The following is a 25,102-nucleotide window of genomic DNA, read 5'->3' on the forward strand; positions in this document are numbered from 1 at the left end:
AAACTTGATCGGATTTCCGTATATTCTATAGCGACATGTGAAAGAATTAGCAGGTGACGATTTCAATGTAGGTCAGACGTATCAGCCAAGGAGAAATTGAACTCTCTACGCCCTTCGGACAACGCTAGACTACTGACACTCCTTTGACAGGTGCTTCTCCACCAATCAACGGCGAGTCAGCTTTTAATCTTCGATGACAAATCCGATAAGATACAACAACAACAAGGCTATATATAGCGTGGCTTCATTTCGCACATTACACACATCATCACGGTTGCAATCCCAAGATTCCGAAGTTGTAAGGACATAAACATGGCATCTGGATCTGCCCAGCTCATCCTTCCACGTCCTGGAGCGGAACCCCAAGCTCCAAGCTCCCCAATTCCCGGACCCACCGAGGCAATTTTCACAAACACCTTTGGGACACTGCTGCCACCAGCGCAGTTCTTCACCACATCCACAGGCAAAGCCGCGTACTACGAACTGCCACCGACCTCAAAGAGCCCGTCCAAGTCGCCAGACCGCGTCGTCTTCCTACATGGCGTGCAGACGCCCGCTCTAGGCATGCTGCCTCTTGCTAGGGCGCTGCACTCGGCATTCCCACAGGCACATTGCGTCTTGATGGACTGGTGGGGCCACGGGCTGAGTGAGACCCCAGTGGTAGCTCACGAAAACAAGCTGTTTCACGCCCAGGTAAATGCCCTTTTGGATCATCTGGGCTGGCCGTCTGCGCACTTCGTGTCCTACTCATTCGGGTGCTCTACGACGATATCGTACGTTGCGGCTGGACACGGCCGTGTCAAGAGCATGGCGCTCGTGGCTCCTGCCGGGCTTCTGCGCTCGAATGACTGGACCGATTTGCAACGCCAGTATCTCAAGGGCGGGAATGGTATCGAAGATGATGCACGCAGGTGGATTCTGGAGTTCCTGGAGGGCGGAGAGCTCGTTGTACCGACGGACTGGAAAGAGCGTGTGTCTCGGGGCGAGGTAGTGGCTGAGGCTATTCGACAGTGGCAGATGCAAAACCACTCGGGCCATACGGCTTCTGTTGTTGGCATCTTCAGAGATGGAGGTGTCTTCGACCAACATTCCGATTTTGCAAAGGCAGCTGCAACTGGGATCGAAACACTGTTTGTGCTCGGCGAGCTCGACGATCTGTGCTCCAAGGCAGATCTCGTACAGGCTGGATTCAACAATATCACAGTAGTCCCGGGGGCTGGCCACGCAGTAGTTAGAGATAAGGTGTCTGGAGTCGCTGTTTTCATTGATGACTTCTGGAGGAACACAGTATGAACCTTGACTCTAAGACGTCTCCGGTTTCGATGACGGAACAACACTCTCAGATAGCTATCATTCAGACAGACTACTGGGAGATGGCGAATGGAGGACCTTGCTATCGCTGGAAGCAATGTCTCAGGAAAGGGTTGATTCAACATTATAGACGAAGATCAGTAGACAAGAGACTTATGCGGCCTTGAAGCAGTTTCCGCATATGGATTTAGATGCTTTTACCGCGCATATAGAATGTGCAATTGCAATGATTTCGGTCTGTTATCTGTTCAGATTTGAATAGCTCAGAGGAATGGTTCCTTAGAAAGGACAATTTCTTGTGTAATAGCTCTGCTTTTACGGGTACATCTGAGGGAAAAGGACACCACCTGATTTCTCTCGTGTCCGATCAGAATACGATCTTCTAGATACCTCTACTTTCCATGACAGATCTTAAAGTCTTGGCGAATCTGGCTACATGATCTGGACTGATCATTGTGTAGTGGGAACCACCGACGCTATGAAATTGCACGTTGGTCTCGCAGAAGTCCTGCCACTTGCTCAGTTGGTCTTTGATCCAAACATCACGAGATGGAGCGGCTGATTTCAGTGGTATCGCATGGAACACATCAAGGACGGAAACCATCCCTGTCGGCTTGTACTGAGTTGCCATGCGTTGTAGACCGTATGCGACATCAGTCCATGCCGAAAGGGATTGCTCATCTTGACTAAGTTCCGACAAACGACCTTTGTCCACTGATCTGAACAGTGATTCCTTGGCCTCTCGTTTAGTCATATTTGACACGACACCAGCAGACTCGATCTGCTCCACATAGTCCTCTGAGTGGAGCCCTAGAAAATAACAAAGATGTAGAAAACACAGGGGCCAGCTGAGTTGTTGCATGCGGGCACCGATATGAGGTGGCAAGTTGAAGCTTGCCAAGAAACGAACATCATCACCAGCGCTGTTCAAGGCCTTGACAGTCTCGAACGCCAGCATCGCTCCGTAACTGTAACCGGCAATAGCATAAGGACCAGTGGGCTGGATTCTTTTGATCGCGGAGTGGTACATAGACACGGCTTCGGCGATGGAGGCAAAGCTTGTCTGACCTGGCTCAAAACCGCGTGCACGGAGGGCATAGATGGGCCGGTCATCACAGGAAAGCTGTTGCGCCAACCCGACAAACACGAGGACTTCTCCCACTCCTGGATGGATTAGCCAAAGTGGTATTTTGTTTCCTTCTTCCTGAAAGGTCACCACAGGATCGTATGCGGTCTCCGGGTGACCATTATGATGCTCCAAGGCGAGAGCTAGCTTTCTGAATGTGGGGTTTCTTATAAATGTGATTATAGGTATATTGGTACCCAAAATTTCATCTATAAGGCGCTTCATTCGAATCAAATCCATGGAGGTGCATCCAGCTTCGATCAAAGGAGTGTCAACGGTAAGAGTCCCTGTCTGACTGCTGCCCAAGACTTCAACAACCTTGTTCAACAAGAATGTTTCCCGACGAGTCGTCAATTTCGGGTGTTCTTGAGTGATTAGACATCGCTGGACTGCTTCTTGGTGTTGGCGAACGAAGTCGTCAAAAGTACCGGCTTCGAAGAGGGCACGCATCTCGTTTCGAGATACTTTTCCGAGCGAAGTCCGCCCCACATAGCCTTCACTGGGCAGCGCAAATACCATTGGGGTCGACCCAGAACATACTAAAGCTGCCTCAACGGCAAAATTGTGCACTATGATCGGATCTGCTGCGTGTTGTAGCCGCGGAATATACGCGACTATGATTCGTTCCGTATGACTTCCAATCAGCCTGGCAGGGAATATTACAACCCTGGCAACCAAGCTTCTCAAAGCTTTTTCCAGAGCAGATTGGACAGCTGTGGCCCCAATTTTAACTCCATTGATGTTGATGACGTCCTTTGACCTGCCCATGAGGCGCAGATGGCCTTGCTGATCGACGATGCCTTGATCACCAGTTCGGAACCATCCGTCTGCAGTGAATGCCTTGGAAGTAGCTTCAGGGTTTCGGTAGTATTCTTTGAAAACCACGGGTCCATGTATTTGGAGCTCACCCAAGTGCTCAGATGATTTCGCGCTTGTGCTGGCATCAGTCTCGTGAACCACGCGCATCTCGATACCGGGCATGGCACGCCCTAGAGACGCGAACGGGTAGCCGTACTGAGTATCGTAATCGGGACACTTAACGTTGAATATCGCGCCGGCACATGTTTCCGTCATTCCGAACCCCGGTACAACCACGTTGTTTGGGGCGCCGTATTTTGAGAGAATCCGAGAGACAGCAGCGCAAGTGTCCATGTCATTTGCCTCACCTCCCGAGGCCAACAATCGAAGGCAGCTCAGATCCCATGTCTGCTGTTTCCCCGTATGTTGAGAAAAGCCACAATCTGACACCATTTTGGCGAGGAAGAAATTAGGCGCGAAGCTCGTCACCACACGATGACGGTCAATGAGGTCAAGGAATGACCGTGGCGACGCCACAACGTCGGCTGCATGCACATGCACCTGGTCGGCGCCGAGCCATAGAGCCTGGATGTGGATTTCGACGAGGCTGGCTACGTGGTCAAGACCAACCCAATTAAGAAAGGGCCCTGTACGTCCAGGACGTATTGAGGCCTTGCCATTGACCGCCGACAGCACCTGCCTGTGTGTGAGGCATACAGCCTTGGGGCTGTCAGTGCTTCCAGATGTCAGCATTAACATCGCTGTGGCATCTTCGTGAAGATGAGAGTCTGTTTCAGCTGTCCAATCGATGGATTTTGCTCCCGTCAGATCTCTTAAGGGCTCGAGTGGTGAAGCATGTCGAAGTGAGAATGACTCCACCGTATGCAACGACAACCCGTGAAGACCCCGAAACGATTCAAGCTCTTCTTCCCTTATGATGCAAATTGGGGTGTCCAGAAGCGTGGATATGTTGTCGACGAAGGTATGTCGGCTCTCTCCTCCGTTGCTCAAAATGGCTGGCGGGCACTGGACGGGAAGACCGTCGGCAAGCAAGACGGACCAGAACCACAGCATTGCGTCCCAATGATCATACAAGCACAGAAGAATGGGGTCTCCTGGTCTGAAATTTGCGACTTCCCGAAGCAACAAGCTGTTTTTGAAAGCTTGAGTGTATAGATGGCTGTATGTCGCCCGCAGGGGATCATGCTTATTGCCCAAACGGTAAATAATGATATTTCCATTGGGCTTGAATTTGGCTGTATTTTTGAGGACCTCTTGAAGACAACTATGGGCCAACATAGAGCTTTTCAGGCTGTATTGTACCATATCCATCTTGTGTATTGGATATTTCAAGTCTAGAGGAAGCTGGGGACCAATATCCACTTAGGATTGCAACCAGACGGGACGAGGAGACAGGCAACAAAGGCAAAGCTTCTGAAGAAGACCTGCTTCAGGTACACATTAAGGAGTGTGAATAAGTCATGTCCGTGGCATTACGGGCCTACATTACCCGAGTCTATGCATGTCTTGGATGGTGCCGTACTCTTCAAATCAGCTTTGTCATCGCGTCGATATCACTCAAATTTGGCTACGGGATGCGATCTGGACAAGACTCAGAGCTTCCGGAGTGTTGGCCATGCTCATCTCTGCATGGCCCGAAAAAACTTAAGCAACCACCAACAGAGGAAGGGAGGGAGGGCTGCCTAGACCCTGAGTGGAGTTCGGGAGCTATCATCAACAGTATCCAACGTTTTTCTAGTGCTGCGAAGTGATAACCCGAGATTGTTTTCGGGCCCATGTCAATATTCCAACGGTGTCGCAGTCTGACCGCATGTCATACCTACCCACTTTGCACTGAAAGCTACCGGATTTCACTGGACTTGCAGAAGTGAGACCTGTACCTCACCAGCCTACTGGTCTGTGTGACTGTTACTTCGAACATGATCGACAAATAATTCACAATTGAGCAACGAGATCTGCATGCGCAGCAGCCACTTGTGCATACTAATGCCCCCAAATGCTCGGCCCCAAGGCTCTCAGTTAACGAGTGAAAGTTATCGGTACCTTGGCTGCACAATTCCGCAGAAGATGGTGTGACCACAAATGCCGGATACCCACTTGGCAGGTGGGCGCATAAGTAGGAACGCCGGTCAGCGGATGTAAACCGGGTAATCACACGGGTGGGTGCGTTCAAAGATACACCACAGGTGTGTGTCTTGGCTCTCCAACAAGCAACGCCCCAGGGACGTAATATTGGCTCTTGGCTGCGGTCACTTTGTCTCTTGTACTGCCATACGATTGCCAGCTCCCGCAATGTTGTGTCACAGTACACTAGACGTTCACAATTCCGTGGATTGCATGAATTGAGGAGAGCGAAAGAAGCTGGCGCTCATTTTCTTCCCCTCAGTCTCCTTAGATTGCTCGAAGTCCCATGCTCGTGTGCCAGACAGTCTTCCTAGCCCCTTTGAAATTGCAAGGGGTGGCTATACTCTTCGTTCTCTACATTTACGATCAGCCATCAGATATCCACCGCCAAGCATCAACAAAGCCGTAAATCTAAAATTTGCTTCTTCCAACCGATCATGGCTACCTCTAATACCACTCCACGCATAATCCAGCTGGCAGAAGCGATCAGTGACTCGGTTGTAAAGCTCAAGGCAATACTTGGGGAAGATGGGCTACCGTCATCGTTCTCTGAAGAGACGGAGCTGCCAGCTTTATCACAGGAGGCCTCTGACCTCCGCGATGCAGTCATTGACGCAACCTCAGATTTGCAGGATCTCTTACTGGATCCCCTGAATTTGCTGACCAAGTATGCTGCGGTAGGTTCAGATCATGAGAGGATCTTTTGAGACAGACATGCTGATGGTGTGTTGACATTCAGCATAATAACATGGTTAGCCTCCAAATCATAGCCCGGTCCAAGGTCGCCAACATCGTCCCTGCGAGAGGACAAGTCGCTTTCGAAGACATTTCGCAGCAGACGGGATTGAGCGATACAATGACCAAGCGTCTCTTGCGACATGCCATGACAATGCACATATTTCGGGAGCCAGTGCCGGGTATGGTTGCTCACACGACGGCATCCAAGGCCCTTCAGGTCGACCACTTGAATGCGTGGCTCGACTGCGGTACTCACGGTACGCTTCCAAGATCTAAATACGCCGAAACTTCAGACACAGGCACTCTTCGACAGAATTTTCATACCTTCTTCTATACACGTGAAATTTACTAACAACTTTGGGTAGAGATGTGGCCAGCTGCCGTACGGGTAAGATCACTCTACTTGTGTCGAATAGTACCGCCCAGCACACCTACTGGACATGGAGTCCGTCCACAACAATGCATCATATTTGCTCTGAGCGTGACAGGAGAGTACTCTAATCATTCAGAGACAATAGATGATAGATGCGGCATCGCAATGGCCCGATTCACAGGAGCCTCATGAGACGGTAAGATCAATCCATCTCTTAAATTAGGTTTGGTCTAGCTCCGCGTACCTTACAGCTTAAATGGAGTTTTGCAGGCCTATGCTCTTGCCAACGGCACAAATCAATCGATTTATGACATTGTCGGTACAAATCCACTCAGAGCTCTGCGATTTGCCGGCGCCATGGAGGCCTTTGCCACCAGTCCTGCGTATGACACGGACTACATAGTCAACCATTATAATTGGGCGGGACTTGGTGATGCCCATGTTGTTGATCTCGGGGGCGCCCAGGGTCATGTAGCTTTGGACATCGCCCGTCGATTCCCGGGACTGAAGTTCACCGTGCAGGACATGGGGCAGGTCATCGCCGGCGCCGAGGCTAAAGTCCCGGAAGAGCTGAAAAAGCGCATCAGTTTCATGGAGCACGACCTATTCGCACCACAGCCAGTTCAAGCTGACGTGTACTACATTCGGTGGGTCCTACACAACTGGCCCGACAAGCCCGCGGTAGCAAGTAAGTCCACCGTCTCTTTTCGGGGCATTGCTCTCGACGAGGGAAGATAGAACAAAAAGATCTGACCTATGTCTCTCAAGTCCTGCGGGCACAGATCCCGATGTTGAGACACGGCACAAGAATAATCATCAACGAAACTTGCATGCCCGAGCCAGGAACCATTCCTTTGTGGCGAGAAAGAAATCTCAGGTAAGTGCAGTATCCTAACAATCACATTCGAAGAAGCTTCACAAGCAAGATGAACGTGTACCCATTTCTGACACGGATCTTGATTTACTTGTAGAGCGGCGGACCTGAACATGGGCGCTGTCTTCAACGCGCGGGAGAGGACGGTAGAGGAATGGCGCTCCTTACTTAATGAGGCGGACCCAAGGTTCTCACTGGAGAACGCAGTCCAGCCCAAGGGCTCTGCCCTGTCCATCCTTGACGTTGTATGGAATGACACTCGTTAGGTGAATTCCTTATGGCTCTCTCGGGGCATACCAGCCATCTTCGTGGATTATGGACTGAGCAAAGGAGGACCATTGGCTTGGTTGAATACAAAGTGAAAGACATAAGCTTTTCCAGTTGTTGAAATGCTTGGATGCGCTCAGCACAAATGAGAACACTGAATGGCCCATCTGTATTTGAACCAATCAGCGCTACATACAAGATTATGCGGCCCGGCATGGCTACTAGTATTGTGTGCCTTGCAGGTCAATTGCATGACTCCATGCAAGGGCATGGATGTAGTTCCTTTAATCCTGTCGAAACTATAGCAAGAAAGAGTGCTTTTGCCAGCGCAACGGGATGCACAAAGTTCGAGTTTCTACGCTTGGGGGAAAAGAAGAATCGCGGACTGCGCTCATCATCAGCAAGTCCTCAGACCGCAAGGTCCCTCATAATGAATCTTCGTCCTTCGTCTTTGAATATGTGGGTATGAATTATCGATACTTGGAAAAGTGGTTGCCTATCGACCAGCTCGCGTTGCTCCGGTGAAAGATGTGTAACCCCTTTGTTGTGTAATGCAATCATATCGACATGGTCGCAGACTAGTGACCAACGCACGCTATATCCATCGTTGATGTGTTTTATTCCCGGGTGCTGCGTTGATGGTGTAAGGAGCACACCCCCCTGAGAGTGGCACAAACTTGGCCATGTACCGTATGAAGTGCAGATCTGCAGCCCTGTGTAACTAGACGATGCTCAATTTTGCAGGCGCAGCCCGCGCCAACAGCTTTAAGAAATCGTCAGGGTTTCTCATGGGACAGGTCACTTGCATTCTGGCGTGACAGGGTTAGAGGTAAAGGTGTGAACGGAATTGGCATATCCGAGGCAACATGTACAACACAGGACTAAGCCTCGTTCTGAAGGTCTTGGAACAAGGCTGGCGAATGGGATGGATTTGATAAAGTAATTGATCAACACACCAACAGCGAAGTCGGACGCGGGTGATATCTTCTCAGTTCCCCAACGCCCAAGCCTGGGACCCGGCCGGAAGGATGAACAATTTTCGTTGCGTCCTGCAGGCCATTTGAACTAGAAGGTGTCAAAACATTGAACAGTTCAGCTCAGGTGCGAGCCTAGATTGGTCAAGCCCACGGATGACGCGTACCCAGAGCTAAAGGATCGCCTACTAGTCATATACTTCATGCAATGGTTGGTCAGGCCACCCCTCTCCTGCGATATTTTTGTAGGGAAGGACTGGAATATTGGATGATGATCTGCCAATGGAATTATCAGCGTAGGCTTGAGAAGGACTTGGGCGGAGTAGATCTCCTACACCGTATGGATTCAGATAATACTACTGGCTTAGGGCAGAATTGGTTGAGCGGACCGGGTCGAGCCAGGCTCTGTCCATCTCTCTCTTCCTGCCATTCACGCATAACCTTTCCAACCGTCCCTATTGGCCACATATCGCTCAAGTTGCCGTTCATTTTCACCAACACATATCTTGGCAGAGTGCCATGTTACTCTTCGTAGCCCCCAAGTGGTATCCTTGGCCTTCGTTGTGTCACTATATCCCGGTCGGCCAAAAATGGCAGTGCTCATCTAGGTCATTACGACAAACTCATCTCAAGTATTCTAGACTTAAGAGTCAAATTCAATGTCGAACCCGTTACATTTCTACTCAACTTGGACACAGTCTTTGCCGATCATCATGGGTTCCGAATAGCGCAATTGATCGAGCCATAACATTCGGTCGAGAGTCCACCAATGTGACTCATCTCAAATCGGGCAAATTTGTCCCAGAAGAATTATGTCAATGTGGAGACACAGACTGCGGAGTCTGTATTACGTTCCAATTTCCTACACAACCTTTTCACGCAAGTCCAAGAGCGGGTGAAAGGGCCATGCAGGCTGTGTTTTCTTAATTTAAGGCCGAGGATATTGCTGGAGATATGGAGCGGTTCAGTCGAGCAAGACCGAGCTTGATTTGATGGAAATCAACTTAGCCTCAGACTTTGTCTCACTGACCGAGAGCCATTCCCACCTCACCGGTCCATCATCCTCTTAAGGATGAGCATGTGGCTGATGCTTCTGGTTTGAAAAAGTCGTTGGTGTCAACCCGACATCGGCCACAGACTGTTGATGTTTTACTACCTGAAACCTGTTCTGACTTCCTTCACTCCTGGAATACCTCGTCCATATCCTTGAAGACTTAGTCAACATGTCTTCTACCAATGAAGCGAATTCTACTGACCCAGGTCGTGGACCTCTTGTAGCCGGAGTCACGTGGACTTTCACAAGTCTTGCTACTATTGTTGTTGCGTTTCGACTCTACGTTACTACGAATACCCAACAAAAACTGGTAGTAGAAGACTGGTTCATGCTCATGGCGACGGTATGGTTCGATCCTGAGAAATTCAACTCTAGACTGAATCTAACGTTTTCATTGCATGCTGCTACAGATCTGCCAACTTGGCTTCCAATCAATTGTCCAGAAAGGACTTTCCGAAGGCCTCGGAAGACACCAGAGTGACCTCTCCATCGAGCAGCTACTGACCTCAACCAAGTGGACATATATCTCAGTTGCACCAGCCCTCATGGTCGGCATATTGGCGAGAATTTCGATCGCTGTCCTGCTCGTCCGGATATTCGGCGGTAAAGGCGGGCATTGGTGGCTCCGCTGGTTCCTGATAATTTTCACAAGTTTTCAGACCATCAGTGCTATATTGAGCATCATTTTCGTCTGGGTTCAAGTGAGCCCCGTGCAGGGGTTGTGGGATCCTACCATTCCAGCACATCGCTGGGATGAGAGGATTTCTACAGACTCTACATATTTGACTCAAGGTAAGATTTGCCTTTGATAATGGATTGGAACGCGGGACCTTGTATTTCTCTTCATATTACCTAGGTACGTTCAATGAATTCTACCTGCTGATTGTTCGTATGTACTCCATAGGGTTCTTCGCCTTTTCTGACCTTGCCTACACGGTGCTACCAATTGGAATAATTTGGAATCTCAATATGCGCCTCCGTCAACGAATCGGGTTGTCTGCTGTACTCGCTCTTTCTCTCCTAACTATGGGAGCAACAATTGCGAAGACGGTCATCACACAAGAAGCGTCGACTCGAGCCAGGTCCGGAGATACAAGTTACGATTTGCCCTATGAGACCTGTTTGGCTACCGTGTGGGGCGCTGTTGACCAGTGTCTACTCATATCTCTGGGATGTGTGCCCTTACTTTACAAAGCAGTAGGACCGATTCTGGAAAATTCATTCTCACACATTTCCAACATGTTTTCCGCGACCATTTCCAGGCTCAGTGGTAGCAATCAGGGGAGAACAACCAAATCGTCTCAGACATCTAGCGGGAGATCTGGTCCATTCAGGAACAGGAGTGTGGGAAAACGCTCAGGCTATGTGGATCTTGAGTTGGATCCTCGAATGAAAAAGTTAGGGAGCGGTAGTGGCGGTAATACTGAAACGGAATTGCTGCAAGTCAAAGTCACTTCGGGAGAGCGACAAGGAAGTACGAAGCAGAACGAAGAGCCGGGAAACATACGCCGCACGGACCAGGTTCAAGTAACATACGACGACCGCGCGAGGGCCACAGAGAATATTGGAACGAAAATATGCTAAGCAGATATTAATATCTCTCGATTATGTATTTTGTCTGGTTGGCACCGGCCGCTCAATGATTATCAACCATAGAACGGCGTTAACTCCTCAACCAAAGCAACAGATCTACCGACTTGAGAAGCAGTAACTCCGTGACAACAACAGTCTTAGTTGGCTTTTTTGCAAATTCCAGCCTGCCCTATCACAGTTCAATATTTGTCAAGAATCTTACGGCCACTGAGAATCCGTATTGCGGTGTGGAGTATGGAATTTGTCCGACTATGTGCTGCTACGGCCATGGTCACTGAAAGAAACAATTGCCAACCAGCTGTAACTTCTACCGGCGTTTCTTGTGGCGTGTCTTTGATGCATGCCAACAGACCTGTGGCTAGCGCAGGCCAGTTTTGAGGGATAAATATTGGTTGTATGATCTTCTCAGGTCTACCCAGCCGTTGTGTGCAGTATCACTTCTCAGTGCCATTTGCCAGCCCCAAACCGGATTACTTGTCACGGCATTATATGACAATCAGCTTTCGCTTTTGCCCAGACAGGTTGGATCGATCCCCTAAATTCAAAGGCAAACAGTCAGACCAAAATAAGATTGACGGCGTTGCCAATGCTTCGCTGAAAGCCCACTAATTTATTTCGTGGTTCTGCAGCATGCCACTGCAAGAGCCAACTAGCTAACCCATTTCCACCGGTGCAGACTTGGAGCCTCTCCCCGCTTCGCCTGCATGCAGATGTGCATGAGCAACCTGTCAAAGGCAATAGTATCCGATGTTATTTGAGCGATTTATTTTCCAGAGCAATATCACATTAGGGGAGGGAGGCTGTATGTGACAGAAGTACCTAACAAGTTGATCCAATGTACTGGGTACTTGCTAAAGTTGCTCGCTTTGCTGTGGCCAGCAAGTGTGCTTTGCTGGTGAGCATTTTTCCACGTCCGGCCTGATCTGATGATCCCCGTATAAAATAGGAATGGCCTTACTGTCAGCATCAAGAACCTGTTGCCATCACTTACCCAGCCTGGGAGCCCGATGGTCACAAAATTGCAGGGATCACAACTCACGCCAAGTTCGGAATACCAGAATCGTCACAAAGTCATGCAAGTGACGTCCCTTAAGATGCAGTTGGTAGAGTACTAATTTGGAAAATGATGTTCTCAAGTAACACCCTTGCTGCAACAACCCAATGCGAGCATTGGCGCGCATGCTGCTTGAGGGACAGTCGTGCGACAGTGAAATCCGCCGTGTGAACGAATCACCCACGTAGGATGTCAACACCTTCAATACATGTCTTTTTTATATTTTATCTCTTCATGAGCTGTGAAAACTCAATTTCCAGTGTGTGTGAGGTTTACATCAGCACTTTATCCCGCCTTTGTATCTCCCAGCGATTGTGCCATCTGGTTCCAATACTTATATCACCGTCAATGGAAGCTATTCTAGATTCAATTCGGCATTTCGCCTCCACAGCTGACGAAGTCGCTCAAAAAGAGCTTTTGAACAAGCTGCAAGGAATAGTGTACAGTTTCGAAGACGTCAGTGACACTGCTGATCGATTCGGCCATGCGGTAAGGCCTGCATTTCGAAATGGACAGACTGAGTGTCTGAGATATGATCTGCGATAGCTGAATTCAAATCTTCTCAGCATATTCAAACTGCTGTCATCAGCATTGGATATGACCTACAACTTTTCAAGGACCTTGCATCTTCCCAAGACTCGTATGGCGTGGATCAGATTGCGGCAACTAGCGGGGCTGATCCAGCTCTTTTAAGTATTGTCTTAACTCGTGATGCAAGGAGATGTCTTTGACCTTACTGACAAACCATCAGGCCGTATCCTGCGATACCTTGCGTCCATTGGAGCGATAGAGGAGGTTGGCAAAGACAAGTTTTCTGCTAATTCAGTGACGAGGAATCTTGCACACGCGTATGCGGAAGCGGCTATCACACACAAGTAAGTCTATCAATGCTAGGTCAAAATAACTGAAAGAAATCTCATCCGTGGGATATTCAGCTTCGAGAGCATTGCGCCGCAAATCCAGGCCATGCCAGCATTCCTGCGCAGAACCGAGTACAAAAACCCAATGGACGGTTTACACGCAGTTTTCCAAGACGCTTGGAATACATCGCTCACACCGTTCACCTGGTTTCCTCATAATCCTGACAAGTTCGCCTACTTCCAGAAGTGCATGGCTCTCAGGCGAGGTCCTGAGGTTTCTTGGCTGACCGTCTACCCCTTGAGTGAGCAACTGGCTGCTAGCAACTGGGCAGACGTTTCCAAGGATCGAGCTGTCTTCGTCAACATCGGCGGCGGCATTGGGCACCAGTGTGCTCAGTTCAAGGAAAAATACCCTGACGTTCCGGGACGTGTGATCCTGCAAGATCTGCCGCAAAGCATATCCCAAGCGCTTTCAACACCAGGCGTGGAAAACATGTCGCACGATTTCTTTGAAGAGCAACCCGTGACCGGTAAGTTGTGGCTAAATAATTCCGATAGATACACCAGTGTTATGTTGACGTATTGATGGAAATACGGCAGGCGCGAAGTTTTATCATATGCGAGGTGTCTTGCACAACCAGACAAATAGCAATGGGCGGCGACTGTTGACACGCATCAAGACCGCCATGTCTCCCGGCTCGATTCTTCTGGTCGATGAGTTGGTCCTTCCAGAGCAAGGCGTCGACGCCTACAGTGCTTCGGTGGATCTCATAATGATGTCCGCTTTCGCGGCAATGGAGCGGTCCGAGGCTCAGTGGCGTGATCTGTTCGCCAGTGTTGGGCTGAGTCTGGCAAAGACATATACATACAACCATGTCACTCATGAAAGTGTGATGGATGTGCGGCTGGCTTGAAGCGAACAGAGTTCGTTGGCGCATTGCCCATCGATGTCTTTTGAGGATATATTGCCATTTTTGTGACGACAGAAGATCGCTAAGGGCGACATTTTGTGTTAGCCCACGACTCATGTATGCAAATGACCGGTGGTCCCATATTTGACAGGCCATTCGTTAACTCCATAAACTTTGCAAGCAGTCACCGTAGAGCATCGCTGCGCAGAAGCAGCACTTTGCTAGAAAGATGCTACTTGTCACAAGCGCATTAGTCAAGAGGTAAAGGATAGCCGTGGCCGGTCCCCGAGCAGATTCTAAACGTAAAGTGGCTTTAATTAATGAAAATTATTTCTATGGGCAAGACTGGTGAGTTCGCAAGCTTAGCCTTTAAGAATGAACAAGATGTGAAGGAATGTTCACAAACATGGATGTTTGTTTTCGTTGGTTACATGACTGATGGGACGGAGTAAGCCTTACAGTGGAGTCGCTGTTGGTGGTCAGGGTTGTTGGGTTGAGGCTGAATTCGAGCGGCCACCTCTCCCGAAGAGCCATAATAGTCTACAGGCTTCACTTTCCGCGACCATATTCCCTCTTTGTGACTTCCACCCAGATAAATAAGACCGTCTTCATAATGTCATTCATATCTTCATTACGGACCCTCTACCTGGCGTGGTCTCAATCAACGCCGCTCCCAATCCTGCTAGATGCGTCAGCGACTTTCCAATCCTGGCACACCTTCAACGAGGACAACGGAAAATGGACGCGACTATATGTACAGGCACCAGAACAACAAAATGATCCAAGCCTTGGCACTCAGCCTGGTAAATCCACATCGCGAGAGCCACTACCTCGGACCCTGACGCTGGCGACGTGGAATGTAGATGCCTTTGGCAAGCACCATGAAGCCCGCATGGACGGCATCCTCTCAGCCCTCCAGTCCCACAACCAAGTGCCTGACGTCGTTTTCTTCCAAGAAGCCTCGCACAAGGCACTGATATACCTGCTCAGCAATGCGCGGGTCCGCGAAGGGTGGATATTGAGTGAGGCAGACGACACCAACTGGGCGGGAGTGCAGTTCGCCACACTGACGATGCTCTCAAGGGCCCGATTCAGATCGTTCACGAGCCCCGGCATGTTGGCTTCCGCCCTGTGCAATCCATTTTCTGCCGGCCCCGTGTGGCGGGTTAAATACCCGACCCGCTTTAAGCGCGACGCTTTGTGTTGTGATGTGTTCTATCAGAACACCCGCATCCGCCTCGTGAATGTCTACCTAGACTCACTTCCCGTCCAGCCGAACCAGCGCCCGCGCCAGGTTGAGATCGCAGCCAGTCTCATCAAGCACGCCGGTGTGGGCTGTGGACTGGTGGCGGAGATTTCAATCCCGTATCAGAAGAAGACGCGTCGCTGGTGTCAGAGAATGGCTTGGTCGATGTGTGGGAGATGATCAACCCTGCAGAGGATGGCTTCACATGGGGATTGGAAGGAAGCGGGGAGCCATTCCCGCCGGGACGATTTGACAAGGTGGCTGTGTTAGGCCTGCGGCCTAATAGAATAGACGTCATACACCCAGGCTTCGTATCAGAAGTTGAAGAGCCGGAGCAAGGAGGTCCGTCAAAGAGCGAGGATCAGCATGGAGCACTCTTAGGAGAACATTCAGTGCCTTGGAGTGACCATTCAGGGCTGTTAGCATCGCTTGATCTTATCGATCTCCGGCAGTAGATTAACATGCCATACGAACGTGGCAACGAAAGTGTACGTGGTCGAAAAGCCTTTATTATTAGGCGTCATGGCAACTTCTTCATACTCATTGTTTGACTTAGCATTCTTTCAAAGGGAAATGAAAAGTAAGTGAGAACCTAGGATCCCTGGCCAAATTTGAACAAATGCAACCAGACTCCCTTTTAACGGCCGATATCGCGAGCCATTTAATGTTGTCCATCTAGGGACGGCAAGTGTTACTGAACGATCACTTGCTTCACGAGTCCTTAAATCAAGTGCGCCTCAGTCCCACTACCGAAGTGGTTCGTAGCCAGCGTGTTACCACATTTCAAGCATCTGTGCTGGACATTCTTGGAAAAGTCCGTCACATAAGGCACGAAGGCCCCAACACCTGTGGTAAAAAAGAGCAGAGTCGCGATCCAGCTGTCATCATAAAATGTACATTAGCCATCAATCACCACTAAAAAGTTTGAGCCTCAGGGAGTGAGCCTACTGCGTCCCCTTGCCCGTCTCGTGCCTGAGCGTAGTCCTGGTGAGCTCCTTGCAGAGCGGGCACTCCACCACAGCGGGCCAGCGTCCAAGCAGCGATAAGGGCACGACGTTGGCCCATGAGGGCTCCCCGTTCGAGCGCGATGTGTTGGCCCGCTGAAGAATAGAACGATGCCACGGCCTTGCCGGGTGATTATGACCAGAGGCCGATCTCGACCTGGCCGACGACGCCGCGTAAATATCTTCTTCTTGCATTGGCTGGAGATGGAGGAGGCCGGAGCCGGAGTTTTCGGCTGCGGGAGCGGCGGGAAGGTCGTCTAGGAGGTTCTCTTGGTATTGTGGGAGAACGGGGGAGCTGGGTCCTCCTGACCGTGAGCCCCTTTGGAGTAGAGGGACGGAGGACTCTGTTTCGGTGTCAATGTTAGCAACCAAGGGATCAAGCCGACATACGCCAATATGAGGGAAGGATAATGAACATAGTGTAATTGAGATGATGCAGACCTGCGTTGACATTCTTCCGATCCATTGCGTCTGCAGAAGTGGGTAATGGAATTGTATGTTTGCTGGAAGATACAATCAGTCTAATTGTCCACTCAGGAATGTTGCCGATTATCAGGAGCACACTGTTTTAACAGACCGGAAGTTATCTTCCATATATTGTCGGCCCAGATATAATATCGCAGCAATCATAAGTGACAAACTGAAATGTCATCTCTCGTCTGCTCAACTCCTCGTTGATGTTAGACGCGAGTCCCTCGCTGCGGCACGCAAATCATCGTTTCATAACACGAGGTTGTCGTTCCTTCCCAGCCAAACAAGCAGCAAGTCACCGTCAGTTTCCGGAAGCGATTCGCGCAGATACAGCGGCTCGTGCATACGCGGCGTGGCAGTGCAGCCGTATTTCAGCGAGGGTGATTGGCGTAGTTAGGGACGAAAAGCTGCTGCCTACTCCTTCGCCCAGTGTCAGGGGTGGAGCGACGCTCATCCTGCGAGGCAGATTCGCCCATGGAGAGGGCAGACCACACAACACGTCGTCTGGCAGAACATCCTTTGTGATCGTGATAGAATTGCAGAGCGATTCCTATGGGGGCTGATCAAACAGTGGCCACCGGCCAATCTGCCGAAAGCGATACACGTAAATACATCGCTCCCAATAACAACTTGTACCGCCAAATTTGCGCATTCACGTTGTGCTTTCACGTCGTTGACCGCAAGAAAGACTTGACTGAGCCCCGGGAAGCTAGGGTTGCACAGCCATATTGAAGAACAAGAGCTAGAGATGTAAAACATCCGCTCAAACGTGTACTATTTTGGTGTCACAGACATGGCGGGCCTCGTACCTCCTACCGATTTAGCTTGTACTCAGGACAGTATCTCTACAAGGCGAGAGAGAACCAGCATAATTCTCTTGTGATTTCATCTGATAGCATTCATCATACTTGTTACTGAGTCAGCCTATTTGGATTGCTCCGAAGGGAGCGCATAGAGCACCATGCACCCTTTGACAATGCCTATAACATTTCTACTCGTACCAGATCGCAATACCACGCATCTCAATACTTGCACGCGGGTCCTGCCCCTCCGGACAGGAGGGATCATCGAATGCCCCATGGGCAACCGCATGTGCGACCCCAGGTGCGGTGTCGTTTGTCTTGAAAACCAGCACTTCGTCCGTCCGCATGTTTGAATAATACCACCATTTCTGGCTGACACCTTGCTTAATAGCCAACCCCTCAAACGAGTGCACTATCTTGCCGCTCCCATCAGGGTCGTCAAACATCGCATCTGCAACGTGGGTATCCCCCGACGACAAGCTCCGCGCGTCACAAACAGCAAGTGGGACATCCTGCGGCGGCGGGGTCAGAACGCGCCAGACGTTAAGGTGCACGGCGCGCTTGATCCGCTTGCCTTCGGGAAGTTCCAACTTTGCGTTCCATTCCGCAGCCGTTTTGTCAGAAATGTCGATGTGTACGAATCGCGCCGGGCGTGAGTTGTTCAGCGCGCCGGAGTCTTTGCTTCGCTCCCCGAAGCGGAGCACGCCCATGCCTCTCATCTCTACGTGGTCTGCGCCGGTTACTCGAAGGAGAAGGACGCGGATCTCGTCGACGTGGACGCTCTTGACCTCCGCTTGGTCTCGGAAGTCCCGAACTGCGCTGGTGTGGCCCACTAGCATGAATCCTTCGGCATCGAGGGATGGTGGCGGTGAGAGGTCCCTTGCATCCGAGATGGTTGCATCTCGTTGTGTGACATTCATCACATCTAGACTCGTGTCGTTCGCGTGGAACTTGAAGCGGATGCCCGGAAGAGGGTCGCTGAATCCTAGAGCCCCTGTGACTTTTGCCATTTTCTTGATGTGGGAAGACGACAATACTTGTGAGTGGATTATAGACGATGCTTCTGCCTTCGCATTATTCAACTGTATCCCAAAGATTTGACGGTGCGTGGGTGCATGGAAGTGAATGCTTTGGGTTTCCCATGATGTGCCGAACCTTGGCGTCCTGGCCTCCACCCCGGCCCCGCATCCGGATCAACTTTACATCTATGCAATGACTTCCGAGAACGCATGCATAACGGCGTGAGCAAGTGCCGTAGTAGCTTTTGCCAAGTATAGCTTCTCAAATGAGCGACTCGAGAGGATGGCAGTGCTTGCGAGCGATGACAGTGTCATTGGTTTCCAATCACTTAGGCACCCTATGATTCTAGATCGAGTGGGAGGTGCGACTAAAAGCACAATGATTCTGGCAGAAGAAAATTGATATCACTGATATCAAGACTTGACTGTGAACTTCACAGTATGCCCGTATGCTTGCTCCTGTGAATGCGGCTTGCTTCGTCAAGGAGGCCTACCCATATAAAGGCTCAGAACGACGAGCTTTTGTCAAAAGCAAGCTTGCGTGGACTGCATCGACAAGACCACATCACCATTTTGAAACTCATCAGGTCCCTCAAAGTTGCTTGGCTCGACATCACAATGTCTACCATGGTGTTTGATCTTTTTCTCGGCACTGCACACTGGAGAGCTACTCCATGTGTCTCCGTCGTCGATTCAGCCTTCTCAGTGGGACTGCGTAGGGTTGTGGAGTGTAGCATTTGCTAGTGAAGAGCTATAGCCGCCCTGGACCAACATTGCGTATGTTTCGACCTTTTGCTTTCAACGGTAGGTGACATCAATATGCATTCGTCCGATTTTTTCTGCGGTTGCTGATGGTGTCTTCCTCGTGTTCGCTCAGCATCGAATCCAATGAGCTGTCTTCTCTCGCCCGATCTTGTGTGTTAGCGTTCTCTTCTTCAATTTCTTAACGATGATGGAATATGACGTATATAAATGAATGTACAGAGACTTCGACGCCGGCTGGGCATGCGTCTCGTACAGAGCGCGGTTTGTGGTGTTGAGCGTGATGAAAAGGCTCAAGTCCAGGCAAGCGACAGTAGGTCTAGTATGGGCGCTCCGTACGGCGTTATGGACTCGCCAGAGCACCTCGTTTGAGCTTCTGAAATTATAGTATTGCACAACATCGGTGATAAATTCGAAATTCATCCAGATGCTTCGCACTTTGCGTCGTGCCCGCGGTGGCCGTATGGCTTCAATAGTTCGATGGCAGCAACTTGTAGCAGGACTTGAGAGAAGAACACTTTGAAGTGAGCCAATACCGAAGGGGTTCGTCAGTCGTGGGAATTTTCCCCCGCCTTCCTCCTTTTCCCTCAGGACCTGGCGCATATGGTCGAGACTTGGGCTGTAATTTGTCAACTGACGGACAGACCTCTCCTTACCACATCGACCATTCTCCTGAAGATCTTGACGAAGGCATAGAAAGCGTTATACGGAAAGTCAATCTTCATGCCGTGGAAATTTGCATCTACGTCAAACTCTTTGCCTCGCCGCGCGAAATGACCTCTCGCCCAATCGCATCTCTTGAATAGAACAGATTATCGCCATCGGAAGGCCCGGAAAACTCGCAACGCCGTGTACCTGGAAAACAACAATTCGTTTTCAGCCTGTCTTATTCGACAACGAAGCAACAACAACATAACGCATCCCTATGACACATCCCATGAATCGTCCTGGTCCACAATATTGAAATGAGCATTTCTAGATGACACAGCCTGCCGCCTTAATTACTGCTTGAGGCTTGATCGGACGACATCCATCCGTCGCTCTTCAGAATTTTGCTTCTGAAAGCCAGATTAATATTGTGCTGTTCGCATCGCCAATGAGACAGGAGGAACAATGTTGTCCGCCACAAGAGGCTTGCCGAGGTCCGTTTGGATCTAAGACAGGCTGTGTTATCAAAGGAGGAAAAATATGTGGACCCTCAGCCAAGCGGGCGGAGCAGTACCTTATGCTTGGGGGTCGTTCCATGCACTAGCCAGGGCCCCAATCGCAACCCTCCCACGAGGGCCCGTCTGTATGATCACCAGTGTGGAGTCGCCCACCTGTGGGCTTGACCCGTGTGGCTAAGACTGGCGCTGCCGTCAGCCATGTTCTTATTGTACGCAATTTAGCTTAGCACGTTTCGAGTAGCCCACGCGCAGAGAGCCGTTAATAATCGCATGGAAGGAAATGTTCTTCGGGATCGGCACTAAGAGTAACAAGCCTAGCATCTTGGAACCCGCCGGATCGCCAGCTTGCATGGGGAATGCCGAAGGCCCGTAGATCCCACACTATTCTCCGTAAACTTTGCTCGCGTGGTTAGGTGGCAATTGAAGGGCGATCAAAAGGCGACTAGTAATATGGTTTCGAGCCTCGTCATTTGTGATGTCTTGCACGATATCTGAATGAGGTCATGAATCTGTCCGCAGCTCCCGCAATGGAGGGGCGGGTTGCTTTCGGAGATCGAGCCGTTGTCCGTTGATTTTGACCAGCACGAACTGTCCAAGCACCAATGAGGAAAGAGACGGATAGGGCGTGAAGGGTGTCAGTGGCAGTTGAGACGATTCTGTACGTCAGTGGAGAGCAGCGCGCGCGAGTCCTGCCATCTATTACCAGTTATTGAGCGTAGCGTTGTTTCGTTTACACGGTCGTGGAATTGGACGGATTCTAGGCTGTCGAAAGGTAACCGAGGGGATCGTCCTTGAGGGAGAGGGACAGATGCCGAGGCATGTTCAGTATTGTCGAATCGCAAGGCTGGATCGCATTCGCAGTGTTCATACAGTCCGAGGAACCGTTTCGTTTCGACGGCCAGGCTGGCAGACGACACCAGCTTCTCGTTACATCTTCTGCTTTGGGACAAGTTAGCGGCTTCTGCATCGTTCGGTCGGATCTTGGCACCTCCCCAAGATTCTGGGACCAGCCGGTTTTTTGCAAGGCTGTGGTGCACACACGTGTCAAGGGGGGTATCAGACGTGCGATGTTTCGGGTCGGGACATTGTCCCAATACGGTTTTCGTCCCGACTTTGGCTCACGAGTCAAACTGATTGGTGTTGCGAGCGTTAGTACAACGACCGAGTCTTCATTAGGTCATCTGAAGTCTGTAGAACATCTTTAGAACGAACTTGTCTGTATAAAGGACGAAGAGCGCCACCCATCTCAAAGGATAGGATGGATCGGATCATCAACGAACAAGACTCTCATTCAATTATATATTGGCCAGGCCGCCATCAACTTACTTTTCAGTCGCAGTCTTTCCCGATCCCGCCATAGCACCTCAACAACAATACCACTTACACGATGAAGTCCAGCATCCTGAACGTTCTTGTCGGCCTCACCGCTGTGGCGGCTGTCCCCAGCGACTATGCCTCCCTCGACACCCGTCAAGGAGGCGTCGTTTCCAACGACTTGAAGAACGGTGACTGCAAGCCAGTTACCTTCATCATGGCCCGTGGCTCGACCGAAACCTCGAACATGGTAGGAAAAATGCTTCTCATCAGTGGAATAAATCACCATGATGACTAACACACTTGCGTCCAGGGAACCGTCGTCGGCCCACAAACCTGCGCAGCGATCAAGCAGAACCTCGGCGCCGACCAGGTGGCCTGCCAGGGCATCGGCACGGAGGACGGCTACGCAGCGGCGCTCCCGCCCAACTTCCAGGCCAAGAACACGGACGACCAGTCGATCAACGCGGCGCTCAAGATCGTGAACCTGGCGACGACGCAGTGCCCCGACACGACCATCGTCATGGGCGGGTACAGCCAGGGCTCGGCCGTCGTCGACAACGCGATCCAGCAGATGCCCGCCGCGACGCAGGCCAAGGTCGCCGGCGTCGTCGTCTGGGGCTTCACCCGCGCCGAGCAGGACAACCTCCAGATCCCCGGCTACCCCCAGGCCCAGACCAAGGTCTTCTGCGCCACGGGCGATCTCGTCTGCAACAACACGCTCACCATCACCGCCGCTCACCTGTCGTACGGCCGTAACGCCGACGAGTCCGGAGCTTTCCTCGCCCAGATGGCTAAGGCTGCACCTGCGGCGGGTGGCGCGGCTGCGGGCGCGGCTGCTGGTGGAGCGGCTGGTGCTGCTGCCGGTGGTGCCGCTGCAGGCGCTGCCGGAGCTGCCGCCGGAGGAGCTGCTGGCGCTGCTACTGGTGCTGCTACTGGTGCGGCCAAGGGCGGCAAGAAGAAGACTGGTGGCCTTACTTCCCTGTTCGGTAACTAAGTTGGGACAGGTTGAACGTGTGAAGTTGTTGAGGTTGCTCGACACTAGGTGGACATTGTTGCTGTGCAATACGATACGGACACTTGAAGTGCTATTTTGTTCATACAGTGTGAAGTTTGCATATATCTTATGTGGAGGTTCGATTCTTTTGTTGATACGTGTCAGGGTACGATATCAAGGCATTCATCCGTCGAGTTGCAATACAGGCGGGCTTCATTTCATCATACATAGAGCAGATGCAGGATGCAAGAAGTGCGCTATGGTAGCTTCTTGTCTACATCTTTCAATAAAAACAGAAATTTCTGAGTGTTCACCGGGAGAAATGACAATTGATTGTGCACGCATACGAAATCACTACTCGTGGACAGTAATCAAACATGAGCCTCATAATCTTTACTTGATCCAGCGCAGAGACTCTTGCTTGGCCTTCCAAGACCCATGAGACGCGATGAGCTCACTTTATTCATGCGCAACTTGAAGCAAGCCCTCCCTCCGGCAAAATAGGTGATTGCTCAACTCTCAATGAATTATCATGAGGCCGCCTGTGTAGCAGCCTCCACGGTCACCGGTCAGATCATTCTCTTGATTTCGTGAGGGGCGGTTTTGAAAGGCAGAGTTCGTGTTTGACTCAGTCTCGCGAGTTTCATCCGAATTTCTCACGATCATTTGGGCTGTCATTTTTCGAAGTCCGATGCGACACATCGTTAGAGCACGGACAGACAATATTTCTTGTTCGACAAAATCTAATCAGACCATTACCCGTTTGGCCTCTTCAACCTATGGCGTGTTGTGGCGATTTTATCGTATGAATGTCGTATGCCTCTGGCGAAGTTGGGACGAAGGTGCTATGCTCATCATGCTCATCGGCTCAAATCGGTGTAGTCTGGTTGGCCTACCGTTCTTTTTGTCCGTTCGTCCACCTGCCCGTTGTGTCGATCATGGCATAACGCTAAGTAAAGCAGTCTTTCTTTTTGGCTTTTCGTCAAGCTTACCGATAGGCTGCAAAATTCCGAAACGCATGAGCGAAACTCAACTGAATGGGCCATTTCCATAGGGCAGGCGGATAAGCTTCTTTGGGATTATTCCAAGCAGTGTAACCATAATATTGCATGCTAATTACACTGTCGAATTCCATTGGCCAAAGCCTGATGGGTTATCCCTTGTTCACATACCAGGCTTGGTGATCCAGCGCTTGACTCCCTGAAGGCTAATGACGAGCCATACGTCAGTGTCGCTGCGCATGCGCATCGATGAGAACGTATGGACGCACAGAGGCTTGGTGAAAGTTTGGTTCGCCGTTCCATAAGGCTATTGAGGCTTTTTGGCACGGGCTACCTATGAGTCAGCTGCCAAATCCTAGCAGCACAATAGAATTAGTAGAGTATCCACGATAGAAGGTAAATAGGTTGAAGACTAATAATTTTACTTTGCTTAAGGATGAGCACACGGTGAATAGGAACGCTATGTCAATTCTTTCACCAATATTCCACATCAGACGTCCGCAGCTGACCTGCGTACCTCCATAGTATGCTAAGCCCCATAAATAACATCTCCAGCGTGTACGTCTAAGCTCGTATATCACCAAAACCTATGGTATGGTTCTGCCCGCTACCCCTATCTTGTTGCAGGCTGTGTTAGGTGGATCATGTCGAGCAGCCTGGCTTATCCTGAATGGACGGCAGCAGGTGTCGCTCCCACCAAGAGTTTCAACGCGGGCGAGAGGAAGCTCAAAAGAGCACATGAGCGCAGTTAGCACGGAAGCACCTCTGTGGTGCCCACCGGGTGTTGGCGCGAATGACCTACTGGCCCGGGGGATGGTCTCACGATGTCCTGGTGTGACCCGAGGCCGGCGGCCAAGAGCAGCGGGCCGTCTTGCGACCCACGCGTGGAACTGTGCTTGGCAAAAGCAGTCTTGTAGAATGTGGCTGGCGGACTAAGAGGTGCCCGTCGTTTGAGTTGATCACTGGGACGGTCTGTATGGAACCTCATCGTGTAGGGCGGCTCTTCTTTTCTTCTTCGATGTAGTGGCTGCGCTTCGGCATAAAGCAGATTCTTCAAGTCAAATCACCATGGTGGAATAATTGACAAGGGCTTCGAGGGTCTTTTTCGCTAGGTAGAATAATGATCGAATACATAGTCGCAGTTTCGGTATTTTGCAACCTCAACGATCAAGCATAGGCAAGCAGGTAGCCGACACTGGTGTCTCCAATTGCGTCCAACCAAGTCTATCTCCTTTAAGAAG

The 25,102-nt window shown here is 50.6% G+C and overlaps 8 protein-coding genes across 8 annotated transcripts; 6 read left to right on the top strand and 2 right to left on the bottom strand.

Moving 5' to 3' along the window:
- Positions 1 to 312: 312 nt before the first annotated feature.
- On the top strand, positions 313 to 1,293 carry J7T55_002525 (valacyclovir hydrolase; the record flags this gene model as incomplete). The annotated part of the gene is made up of 1 exon (XM_053137607.1): positions 313 to 1,293. The coding sequence occupies one exon, from the start codon at positions 313 to 315 to the stop codon at positions 1,291 to 1,293; it is 981 nt and encodes a 326-aa protein (XP_052998395.1).
- Positions 1,294 to 1,693: 400 nt separating this feature from the next.
- J7T55_002526 (uncharacterized protein) lies at positions 1,694 to 4,567 on the bottom strand (the record flags this gene model as incomplete). The annotated part of the gene is made up of 1 exon (XM_053137608.1): positions 1,694 to 4,567. The coding sequence occupies one exon, from the start codon at positions 4,565 to 4,567 to the stop codon at positions 1,694 to 1,696; it is 2,874 nt and encodes a 957-aa protein (XP_052998396.1).
- A 1,250-nt stretch (positions 4,568 to 5,817) lies between these two features.
- Positions 5,818 to 7,631, top strand: J7T55_002527 (uncharacterized protein; the record flags this gene model as incomplete). Its single annotated transcript, XM_053137609.1, has 7 exons — positions 5,818 to 6,057; positions 6,120 to 6,375; positions 6,484 to 6,506; positions 6,637 to 6,687; positions 6,762 to 7,179; positions 7,260 to 7,368; positions 7,463 to 7,631. 7 exons carry the CDS (start codon positions 5,818 to 5,820, stop codon positions 7,629 to 7,631), a joined length of 1,266 nt encoding a protein of 421 aa, XP_052998397.1.
- A 2,198-nt stretch (positions 7,632 to 9,829) lies between these two features.
- Positions 9,830 to 11,244, top strand: J7T55_002528 (uncharacterized protein; the record flags this gene model as incomplete). Its single annotated transcript, XM_053137610.1, has 3 exons — positions 9,830 to 10,003; positions 10,071 to 10,452; positions 10,565 to 11,244. 3 exons carry the CDS (start codon positions 9,830 to 9,832, stop codon positions 11,242 to 11,244), a joined length of 1,236 nt encoding a protein of 411 aa, XP_052998398.1.
- Positions 11,245 to 12,655: 1,411 nt separating this feature from the next.
- J7T55_002529 (uncharacterized protein) lies at positions 12,656 to 14,081 on the top strand (the record flags this gene model as incomplete). The annotated part of the gene is made up of 5 exons (XM_053137611.1): positions 12,656 to 12,796; positions 12,854 to 12,947; positions 13,059 to 13,182; positions 13,243 to 13,697; positions 13,768 to 14,081. The coding sequence occupies 5 exons, from the start codon at positions 12,656 to 12,658 to the stop codon at positions 14,079 to 14,081; spliced, it is 1,128 nt and encodes a 375-aa protein (XP_052998399.1).
- A 610-nt stretch (positions 14,082 to 14,691) lies between these two features.
- On the top strand, positions 14,692 to 15,504 carry J7T55_002530 (uncharacterized protein; the record flags this gene model as incomplete). Its single annotated transcript, XM_053137612.1, has 1 exon — positions 14,692 to 15,504. One exon carries the CDS (start codon positions 14,692 to 14,694, stop codon positions 15,502 to 15,504), a length of 813 nt encoding a protein of 270 aa, XP_052998400.1.
- Positions 15,505 to 16,045: 541 nt separating this feature from the next.
- J7T55_002531 (uncharacterized protein) lies at positions 16,046 to 18,612 on the bottom strand (the record flags this gene model as incomplete). Its single annotated transcript, XM_053137613.1, has 7 exons — positions 16,046 to 16,202; positions 16,273 to 16,672; positions 16,719 to 16,831; positions 16,970 to 17,026; positions 17,147 to 17,349; positions 17,412 to 17,508; positions 17,801 to 18,612. 7 exons carry the CDS (start codon positions 18,610 to 18,612, stop codon positions 16,046 to 16,048), a joined length of 1,839 nt encoding a protein of 612 aa, XP_052998401.1.
- Positions 18,613 to 21,936: 3,324 nt separating this feature from the next.
- On the top strand, positions 21,937 to 22,860 carry J7T55_002532 (cutinase-2; the record flags this gene model as incomplete). Its single annotated transcript, XM_053137614.1, has 2 exons — positions 21,937 to 22,113; positions 22,177 to 22,860. 2 exons carry the CDS (start codon positions 21,937 to 21,939, stop codon positions 22,858 to 22,860), a joined length of 861 nt encoding a protein of 286 aa, XP_052998402.1.
- Between the last annotated feature and the right edge of the window lie 2,242 nt (positions 22,861 to 25,102).

This window comes from Diaporthe amygdali, assembly GCF_026229845.1.
Source record: "Diaporthe amygdali strain CAA958 chromosome Unknown NODE_3_length_2959817_cov_65_330692, whole genome shotgun sequence".
NCBI lineage: Eukaryota > Fungi > Ascomycota > Sordariomycetes > Diaporthales > Diaporthaceae > Diaporthe > Diaporthe amygdali.